The sequence below is a fragment of the Borostomias antarcticus genome, assembly GCF_949987555.1.
Source record: "Borostomias antarcticus genome assembly, chromosome: 3".
NCBI lineage: Eukaryota > Metazoa > Chordata > Actinopteri > Stomiiformes > Stomiidae > Borostomias > Borostomias antarcticus.
In genome coordinates, this window is record NC_140236.1 from 34,402,050 (window position 1) to 34,413,306 (window position 11,257).

General features: G+C 48.1%; 1 protein-coding gene across 1 annotated transcript in view; it reads right to left on the reverse strand.

Annotated features, from left to right (window-relative positions):
• Positions 1–907: 907 nt before the first annotated feature.
• carmil3 (capping protein regulator and myosin 1 linker 3) overlaps positions 908–11,257 on the reverse strand; it is a gene marked incomplete at both ends in the record, with an annotated part of 39,306 nt that continues 28,956 nt past the window's right edge. The window contains 14 exon segments of the mRNA XM_084436156.1: positions 908–952; positions 954–967; positions 1,263–1,334; positions 1,635–1,749; positions 2,299–2,399; positions 2,867–3,410; positions 4,844–5,036; positions 6,293–6,454; positions 7,645–7,724; positions 8,034–8,212; positions 8,899–8,965; positions 9,109–9,228; positions 9,721–9,808; positions 10,846–11,021. Of these exon segments, the coding sequence (XP_084292282.1) occupies positions 908–952; positions 954–967; positions 1,263–1,334; positions 1,635–1,749; positions 2,299–2,399; positions 2,867–3,410; positions 4,844–5,036; positions 6,293–6,454; positions 7,645–7,724; positions 8,034–8,212; positions 8,899–8,965; positions 9,109–9,228; positions 9,721–9,808; positions 10,846–11,021 (1,956 nt within the window).

Genomic DNA, 11,257 nt, shown 5'->3' on the forward strand with positions numbered 1-11,257 from the left:
GTTCCATCTCTCTCCCCATCCCTGCTGTTCCATCTCTCTCCCTCCCTGCTGTTCCATCTCTCCCCCTCCCTGCTGTTCCATCTCTCTCCCTCCCTGCTGTTCCATCTCTCCCCCTCCCTGCTGTTCCATCTCTCTCCCCCTCCCTGCTGTTCCATCTCTCTCTCCATCCCTGCTGTTCCATCTCTCTCCCTCCCTGCTGTTCCATCTCTCTCCCTCCCTGCTGTTCCATCTCTCTCCCTCCCTGCTGTTCCATCTCTCCCCCTCCCTGCTGTTCCATCTCTCTCCCCCTCCCTGCTGTTCCATCTCTCTCTCCATCCCTGCTGTTCCATCTCTCTCCCTCCCTGCTGTTCCATCTCTCTCCCTCCCTGCTGTTCCATCTCTCTCCCTCCCTGCTGTTCCATCTCCCTCCCCATCCCTGCTGTTCCATCTCTCTCCCTCCCTGCTGTTCCATCTCTCTCCCTCCCTGCTGTTCCATCTCTCTCCCTTCTCCACACTTGATGAAAGTGCTCTTCAGTTGTCATGACAACCCGCTGGCTGGAAGCCGTCAGGACCGGGAGGAAGGCGCTGAGTTGACGCTGTCTGGAAGAACAGGACAGGACAGATGTCTTGCTACATGTCTAACAGGACAGGACAGACGTCTGGCTACATGTCTAACATGATCACATGTCTCACTTTAAACATATTATTAAGTCATATGGTTTCGTTTCTTAAAAGCAGGTTAGGGAGAATGCAACTTGATTTGTGTCTATGGCTATCCTAAACACACACACACACAAATACAAACACGCATGCATGCACACACGCACACACACACACCAAATATAAAGGTGGACACAGCGCGAAAGGGAGAGACATGTACCAGAATAGTCCAAAGACTTGTTTCTGTTCTGGGGCAGTCTAGGTTTTTTCACAGGGGGTTTGCGATTTGGGGGCTTCTCAAGATTATTAGGGCTGTCCCTGTCAGTGCCTGGGGTGATGGAGACGGAGACACAAGGTGACAGGTTAGACAGGGACAGACGACGACACACGCGCACATGCACCCTTAACATTGAAGCTCACTGCATTTCTATACAATCTAAAAACTATGAGATGCTATTTGGAGGACGTCAAAAACAAGCAAATATGTTTATTATTATTATTATCATATTATCAAAGGTATAAACACCAGCATGTAGGCATGAGCACATACGCACACGTAGACATGTTCACGCACGCACGCACCCACGCACACACACACACACGCACATAAGAAGATTATGTACCTGTGTCACAAGACATGGCCTTTCTGTTCCTCTGTGGTTTCACTGGGGCTTGAGGTCTAATTCCTTCCTCTCCTGCACAGAATAAACACGTTACAGATCACACACTTCCATCACTGGTCATCAGTAGATCACACACTTCCATCACTGGTCATCAGTACATCACACACTTCCATCACTGGTCATCAGTACCTCACACACTACCATCACTGGTCATCAGCAGATCACACACTAATATCACTGGTCATCAGTAGATCACACACTACCATCACTGGTCATCAGTACCTCACACACTACCATCACTGGTCATCAGTACATCACACACTAATACCACTGGTCATCAGTTTTCTTGTGTCATGTGTCTTTGAAAGCTACCTTGACTGACAGCTCTGTCAGCCAATCTCAAACCATGTTTGTTGGTAGTAGAAGGTGGAGGAGGTGGAGGGAAGCTTCTGTCATTGGCTGAAGTCACAGAAGAGGATGTCTTTGGCTATGGGGCACAAGGGAAATCAAGACATGGTGGTCAGTGAATGTATAAACTGTATGATATATTAAATTCAATTCAAAGGGCTTTATTGGCATGGGAGACATACTGTACTGTATGCTTACATTGCCAAAGCACATCACAAAAAGTCACAAAATGTTTGAATATATATGTAAATACAAATTGAGTGAATAAGTAAATGTAATATTCACACATTTATTTAAATGTTAATTGTTCAGTTTGTATGTATAGTGTGTACTTTATAGACAGTATGTACAGTGAGGTGTGCAGGGATACAGATTGACAATCTTTACGGTGGGTGTGTTCATAACCATGAGTCATACACACGTGACATATTGAATTTGCACTGTCATGTCTGCACTGTCCTGTCCTGCACCCTGTCCTACAGTATGTCATCTGCACCACTGTATGCCTTAACCATAGTCAAATTCCTAGTACTGTATGTGTGAACCATATACATGTCCAATAGAACAGATCTTGAATCTTGAAAACAGATCTTGAATCTTGAATGAGTCAAATTCTAAGAGTGAAAACCTTTTCAGGAACGGGAGGGGGTTGTCCTTCTGTGTCTCTGCCCCCATCTCTTTTTACCACCCTTCCGCCATCTCGTTCTCGCTCTCCGACCTCCTCTGCACCTGGGGGTAAGAAAGGAGTTACGCCAGTAGGGCTGGGTTTAAAAAATAGATTAATCGATTCTGAATCGATTCATGAATCCCAAAATCGATCTTTTATTTAATGAATGAATGAATAAATGAAGGAATGAATAGTTCATTAATTCATTCAATGATTCATTCATTTATTCATTTTTGGAAATCAGTATCGATACCCAGTCCTAATATTGATGTGTTGCACAACTTGACAGTCATGTAATTAAGGTTACAGCTAAAAAACAGGTTTTAGTAACACTAACCGAATTGATATTGAATTGAATCAAATCGAATCGAATTGAATCGTGATAATCGATTCTGAACCTTGTGAATCGGAATCAAATCGATTCTTGAAATTCGAATCGATACCCAGCCCTCTACGCCAGCCTCTCCAGACATAACGGACCAATCAGTCCAAAGGAAATGGAGCGACTTAGCAGTGAGGGCTGCCGTACCAGAGCTCTCCTGTAGGGGTCTCTGTCTCAGTTTGGTCAAGCTGGGTTTGCTGCTCTGGGAAGGGGGGTCGGGTTTAGACACGCTGGCGACAGCTCGACCGGGAGGAAGCCCTCCCTCTCCTCCTCCTCCTCCTCCTCTCCTCCGCCCCTCTGCTTGTCCACCTGCGGTCCCTGAGTGTAGGTGTTTGTCTGGCTGTGGTTCCGGATGCTTCTGTCTGTCCAGCGTCGCCTCCGTGCTCCTCTGGGCGTCTGTCTCCCCTTTTGGCGAGGGGGTCTTGTCTGAAGGGTAAGGGGGCAGTGGCCGCTGAGCAAGATGCTGACCTGTGACCTGTGTGTCGGTCAGTCTGCCTGACCGCATGCTCTCTGTCCACTGTCTGTCCACCTGGATGTCTGTCGGTCTGCCTTCTCCCCACGTTCTGTCCGTGTGTCTGCCTACGGTCAACTGTCTGTCCATCTGCCTCTGTCTGTCGACTGTCCAATGTCGATCCTTTTGTCTGTCTGTGTGTCTACTTTCAGTCCAGTATTTATCCCACTGTCTGTCCGCCTGTCTGTCAGCCTGTCTGTCCGCCTGTCTGTCCGCCTGTCTGTCCGCATGTCTGTCTGCCTGTCTGTCTGCCTGTCTGTCTGCCTGTCTGTCAGCCTGTCTGTCTGTCTGTCTGTCAATCTGTCTGTCAGCCTGTCTGTCAATCTGTCTGTCCACCTGTCTGTCTGCCTGTCTGTCTGCCTGGCTGTCCACCTGTCTGTCTGCCTGTCTGTCAATCTGTCTGTCTGCCTGTCTGTCTGCCTGTCTGTCTGCCTGGCTGTCAGCCTGTCTGTCATCTGCCCAGCGTGTGTCTTCTGCAGGTTGCTCCAGCTCATCCTCAGGGTCAGATCTCTGTAGACGACACAGAAGAGAGAGACCGTCAGCCTGTCTGCCGGGCTGGAATGGCCGGCCTCGTGAGACCAGTTCACATTCTGTTTCTCTCGCAGATCAGTCTGGATACTCTCCATAGAGATCCGTTTGTGCCCGATCAGAAAACAATCTAGCCAATCAGCATTCTATGGCCTGGATTACACTAGCGAGGAGGTCCATGGCTATGTTTTTGAACGGGGAAAACGATCCACGATTACACGCAAAATTGCAAACGCATATCACATCACCATTAAAGAGCATATCAAACCGGAGATTTGTTTGAGCTACAGTAATCAATGGTATATTTTGCTAGTAGCATACTTTATAATGTTGTGAGTTTAAAATGCAGCTGTCGAGCCATCCAACCAACGGCAACAGTCACCAACAAATACATTTCCATCTCCGTTTGTGTTCCATGTCTGGTGAGCATTCCTTACTTTAAACATAATCTTTTTTTGTGACGAATCCAAAAAGATGGCCTACTTTTATTTAAATCTCTAACTGTTCAATCTCAATCCGCGCTGCTGTGATAACAATATTATAGCCTAACTGTTCACCTTATTTATTTATGTATTTATGTATTTATTTATAGTTGTTGTTGTTGTTGTTGTTGTAAGAGATGAATGGTTGTTAACTCCATGAACTCAGCCAGGTATATTGCCATTCATTTAAACAGTTCCCTTTGCTTCCTAACCACCATCTCATCTATTTCGTGTTGCGGCATTTTTTGTTTGTTTATGAGCACAATCAACTTTTACCAAGAAGACAAAATGAAGTCCATCCATTCACCCAACTTGGTCCTGGAGCGCAGCGTTCCAGATCAGGCCTGTCTCACTTGATTCACAACATCATCAGGTCGTCCACAGACGGGCCTCCCATCTTCCAAAGTTCCTCTTTTCATTTTTCCAGTTATCCAAACTCCATATCCAATTCCTATTTAAATTTTTGATCAATGAAGTTTTGAAAGTTCCTGCCCTTTTCCAAACGGTTTCCAACGGAGAGTTCCCAGACGGTTACGCGAAGCAGACCATCCAGCGCGTCTGGTTATGGAACGGGTGGAGTTACCTGTGAATAATCAGGCGTACCTGTCTGGCTGAATAAGACGGGGGTTTATAGCCCCCCAGAGCAGGCTGAGGCGGTTGCGAGCTCAGTGTCAACGTGTCCTCCCCCCTCTGGAGGTCCGGCTTCCTAGCGGGCGCCTCCCCGGGACCCCCCGCCCTGGCGTCCGTCCGGGCCGGCGGGGGCTGCAGCAGGGTGTACACGTTCTCCGTCGCGGTCCTGGAGGATGTAGACAGAATCACAGTCAGAGTCTAAGATTGTCCATAGCTAGTTTTCTCTTAACCCTTTTAACCCTGAAAATAAAGTGACAACATTTCAAATATTAATTGGATTTTCCCTATAATACTAGAAAGCGCAGTTTCTCAGCTTTCAGCAAGTGTTGGAGTGAGGAATTTTTTAGATTTGTTACATATTTTTTTCTATATTATTAAATATTTGTTAGATATTTTTAAAATGTTGCTGGTGACGTGGTCGTATTAAAAGGGTTAAATCAGGACTATGATGTGGGATAGAGAAGCTGATCTTGGATCAACCCTGGGATAAGTTATAATAACCAATAAGAGTTGGTATCAGCCTTCATTGATTAGAGTGAATCATCACACTGTTATGAGCTAATAATAGTGTATACACTGTCAGCTGGGAATCTCCCCACTGAGCAAAGACACGTCTAAAAGACGTCTTTTAGATGTCTTTTTCGGACGTCCAAAGACATCCAATTAGGAGCCAGATTGAAAGTTTTTTTTAGTTGTTTAGATATTGAACCCGTTCTGCACGTCCACAGACGTCTTAGAGGGGTCCAAGCCAGACGTTTGAATATTGAGGGGTCCAGCAACGTACAAATGGGGTTCTGGACTGACGGACGTTATTAAGACATGATCTGAACGTCTCCCTGACGTTGTGTGTTTGCTGGGTCTATGGCTGCGTGGTCATGCAGCCAGAAATTTAGACTAACTAGTCACAGAGCCCACATGCTGGGAAGGTATATCATCCAAAAAAAGATCTGTATCTATAATGACAAGAGGTGATTCATGTTAAAAGGTATCCAAAGAAACGTGAATCAAAACAATCCGTTCTTTATTTATTTACACTCGATTATATGGTTCCTTGTCGTCTAATAAACATGTTGAATCACTTGAATGTCTTTCCTACCTTGTAATTTCTTTGCAAAATGATATTTGGCTAATGTTTTGAAAACAACAAAGATGTGTGAAACGTCACTATTTTGTGCTCCGCGTATTGATGCAATGACGTAGTACTCGATTTTCGGGGACCACCTTCTCAAATTTGCTCTAGAGCGCATACTAGTGGACAAAAACTACATTGGGTACCTTTAAATGAAAGTGATTATATGCATCACAGGCCAAACACATACGATTATGTAACTGTGTTGTTTACAAGCAGTATGCTTCCACCTGTGTGTGTGTGTGTGTGTGTGTGTGTGAGTGTGTGTGTGTGTGTGCGCCCGCGTCACAAACCCTGTGGGTGCCATGGCAACAGTGCGACACTCCTCCCCACAGTCCTCCGGCCCCCGGCTGGAGAGGGGGGAGCTGCGGTTCCTACGGAAACCAAAGATGGCCAGCATGTTGCGTCTCTTCTTCCGTCTGAGCGAGTGGGCTTTGTGTAGCGAGGAGAGCTGGCTGGGGGAGGGACGGAAGCAGAGATGGCCCCAGTCACACTGTCATCCAACAATACTGTACCATGAGCACAACGCTATGAGTCGTGATGTATTGTTGTAAGGTGTGACCCTAGATCAGCCAGGACGTTCCAATCCACCCACTAAAAAAAGGAGTTGATCATTCTGTCTGATGGCAGGCTAACCCTGGCTTGCACCGGCACTGCTGGTCATTCCTCTGTTTCTATGTATAGAGTTGATTTGTGCAGCAAACGAGTCCAAGACAAATTTCCCTGAGGGGACAATAAAGTATATTCTATTCTATTCTATTCTATTCTATTCTAATCTAATCTAATCTAATCTAATCTAACCTAATCTAATCTAATCTAATCTAATCTAATCTAATCTAATCTAATCTAATCTAATCTAATCTATTCTATTCTATTCTATTCTATTCTATTCTATTCTGTTCTATTCTATTCTATTCTATTCTATTCTATTCTATTCTATTCTAAATCACTACCATGGGAACCGGGGTTCCTCTCTGTGCTGTTCCACTCCCACCACATCTGGAGTACCACAGCTTTATCTGCGGTACCTTCATTTGCCAAACGTTAAACAGTAAATGAAATGAGACTAGAAGCATCTGCTGTGTTCAGCGTGGGTGTTCTCTGGCGGGGAGCTGTCGTGTTTCTGATAGCCTGGGACACTCTGAGAGGACAGATAGCCTGGGACACTCTGAGAGGACACAGATTCTGACGAGTCTTAGGTTACACCAAAGCATTAGTAATGGTAAATGGACTACACTTATATAGCGCTTTTCCACCTTAGCGGCACTCAAAGCGCTTTACAATGGCCTCTCATTCACCCATTCACACACACATTCACACACCAATGGCGGTAGCTGCCATGCGAGGTGCTAACCTGCTCATTGGGAGCAATTTGGGTTTAGGTGTCTTGCTCAAGGACACTTCGACATGTGGACAGTCGGAGCTGGGATTCGAACCACCGACCATTCGATCCCTGAACGACCTGATCTACCAACTGAGCTACAGCCGCCCACATTAGTCTGTTGGCCTACATAAAGTAGTCTGTTAAACAGCTAGGACTGAAGTCAGGGCAAGTCACGTCACATCATTGTAGGTGTTCAAGTTGCCATTCTATTGCTTGTGTGGTCGTTATCATCAACATGAGAAAGAGGTCCTGCGTCTGTACCTGTCAGGGAGAACTCTTTTGGTGTAAAAATCTGGCAGTCCATCATCAAGAGGAGTGACTGCTCCATTTTCAGAGCAATGCTAAGAAAGATAGAGAGAGATAGAGATAGAGAGAGAGGTTAGCGATGTAGAATTGAAAAGTAAATTCATCATTGAGCCAGATGCCAATTTGTAAGTACAGTAACTACGGTAATATATTGTGCTGTGACAGAGATTGTTTGCAAATGTTTCCAGGATTTTTGGCCAAATATGGAAGCTTGGAGATGATGTCTTTTCTCTGTTCTCAGTAGAGAAAGACCACAGGGAACTCTCTCTATATCAAATACAGCATTCATAAGTGAGTATGAGTGAACATAGACTGCATATTTCCTGAGGTCCGCCCCCTCCTACCATGTCAGTGGGGGCGTGTCCTCCTCTGTGCCTCCGCGGGGGCCTCGGCCTCACCCGGGTCACATGGTGGAGAGGTGCACCCTGGGTAGGCAGCTCCGCCAGGCCCTCCCAGGATGCTGAACGAGAGAGGGGAGAGGAGAAGGAAGGGGGCGGGGAGGAGCTGGAATCATCACACAGGCCTGGGACAGAAGGACAGGATGGAGAGAAGTGAGAGAGATGGAAGGAGGTACGAGCAAAGCAGAAGGTAGACATGGGTTAGGGTTAGGGACATGTTGTTAGGGTTAGGGACATGTTGTTACAGCTGGAATTATCTTGACTATGGCGTTGAAAAACATAAAAGCAAAATATAAAAACAAAATAGTTTTGATGTCTGACTTGCAACCAAATGCAATGTAGTGACAATTGTCAATTGTAGTCACAGCTCTTTATGCTTAGGTAAAAGTAAGTAGCCATGAGGACCAATGGTGCTAGAGCCTAGTGACCCATAGGGGAGGAGTCTATCTCCTGATTCCTTAGCGTGAGGCAGCTTGATGTGCAAGTACACCCCCTGGACATGATGCTAGTATGTCGCAGGGATTTACCCCCAGTCCAACCCTTGATGCTGAGTGCCAAGCAGGGAGGCATTGGGTGCCATTTTTTTATAGTCTTTGGTATGACTCGGCCGGGGATCGAACCCCCAACCTCACAATCTCAGGGTGGACACTAGCCACAAGGCACTGAGCTGGTGGCATTATGATAATGACTAGTTAAACTCTATCCAACTCAACGAGGGTGAGGGTTAGGGTTAGCTAGATGACCATGGGGTTAGGGTTAGGGTTAGGGTTAGTTAGGGTCAGGGTTAGTTCTGGGTGTTAGAGACACTCACTGAGCCTGGTCGATACAGGCCGTATCCGCCTTGTTCTTGAACTGTGCTTCTTAATGGCTATGGTGTCCTAGAGGGGGCAAACAGAACGGAGGGTGTAGACGTTAAATAAGAGTCACACAAACACAAACACACACACACACACGCACACATACACACAAATACACACACACACACACACAAACACACACACAAATACACATACACACTCACTATGCTGGTGCCCAGCTCCTCATCGGTGATGTCCAGAGAGTCTCTGTGTCGATGTGACCCTCGACCGGTCCCGCCGCCACATGTCCCCTCCCAGCTGCTCACCTGAGACACCTGGCGGGTCTGGAGCATGGAGCAGCTGTTAGACACACACACACACACACACACACACACACACACACACACACACACACACACAGAAGAGCACACACACACACACACACACACACACACACAGAAGAGCACACACACCACACACACATACACACACACACACACACACACAGAAGAGCACACACACACACACACCACACACACACACACACACACACACACACACACAGAAGAGCACACACACACACACACCACACACACACACACACACACACACACACAGAAGAGCACACACACACACACCACACACACACACACACGCGCACACACACACGCGCACACACACACACTACACACACACACACACACACACAGAAGAGATCACACACACACACACACACACACACACACACACACACACACACACACACTACACACACACACACACACACACAGAAGAGCACACACACACACACAGAAGGACATACAGCATGCCCATACCAGGGTCTTGTGGGTGGCGTAGAGCTCCTGTAAGATCTGATCCACAATGGAGTTGGTGAGATAAGACACTACTGAGAGTTTAACCTCCCTGAGAAAGAGAGCCAAAGAGAGAGAGAGAGAGAGAGAGGGGTGAGAAACAGAGAGAGGGAGGGAAGGAAGAGATGAGGGAGTGAGTATGATAACATGTGACACACCAATTGATCCAATCGAGGCAGGCTTAATCTCTTTATAGCCTACTCCACAAGCTTTAACTCCCTCCCTCTCCCTTCTTCCCTCCCTACCTCTCCCTCCCTCTTCCTCCCTCCCTCCCCTCCCTCCCTTACTCCCTCCCTCCCTTACTCCCTCTCCCTCCCTCCCTTACTCCCTCCTTCCCTTACTCCCTCTCCCTCCCTCCCTCCCTTACTCCCTCCCTTACTCCCTCTCCCTCCCTCCCTTACTCCCTCCTTCCCTTACTCCCTCTCCCTCCCTCCCTCCCTCCCTTACTCCCTCTCCCTCCCTCCCTCCCTTACTCCCTCCCTTACTCCCTCTCCCTCCCTCCCTTACTCCCTCCCTCTCCCTCCCTCCCTCCCTTACTCCCTCTCCCTCCCTTACTCCCTCCCTCCCTCTCCCTCCCTTCCTTACTCCCCCTCCCTCCCTCCCTCCCTCCCTCCCTCTCCCCCTCCCTCCCTTCCTTACTCCCTCTCCCTCCCTCCCTCCCTTACTCCCTCTCCCTCCCTTCCTCCCTCCCTCTCCCTCCCTCCCTCCCTCCCTCCCTCCCTTCCTCCCTCCCTCCCTTACTCCATCTCCCTCCCTCCCTCCCTCCCTCCCTCCCTCCCTTCCTCCCTCTCCCTTACTCCCTCCCTACCTCCCTCCCTCCCTTCCTCCCTCTCCCTCCCTCCCTCCCTTACTCCCTCTCCCTCCCTTCCTCCCTCCCTCTCCCTCCCTCCCTCCCTCCCTCCCTTCCTCCCTCCCTCCCTTACTCCATCTCCCTCCCTCCCTCCCTCCCTCCCTCCCTCCCTCCCTCCCTCCCTTCCTCCCTCTCCCTTACTCCCTCCCTACCTCCCTCCCTCCCTTCCTCCCTCTCCCTCCCTCCCTCCCTCCCTCCCTCCCTCCCTCCCTCCCTCCCTCTCTCCCTCCCTCTCTTACTCCAGCGCTCGGTGGATGTCCTGCGCTGCTTTCTCCATCAGCGCCGTGCGAATGGCGGAGCGGGGGATGGACACGCGCTCAGACACGGACGAGAGCGGAGGACTCAGCCGGTCGGCCGCGGCGGAGGAATGAGGACACAGCTCCCGACAGAGAGACACCATGGAGTCCACGATCACCTGCGGACCAGTCCAGGGGGTCACCCGTTGGTCATCTAACGTTTCAGTTGAATAGCTAACAGGAGATGCTAAGATGTGATGTAAAAAGTGACATATTTTTTGACATAGTGACATAGATTTTTTACTTACTTTCTATTCTCTTTTACCATGTATGATTTGTTTAATTTTGCACTTACTTTCTATCCTCTTTTACCATATATGCTTTGTCGTGTTTTATTCTCTTATTTTTATAAACT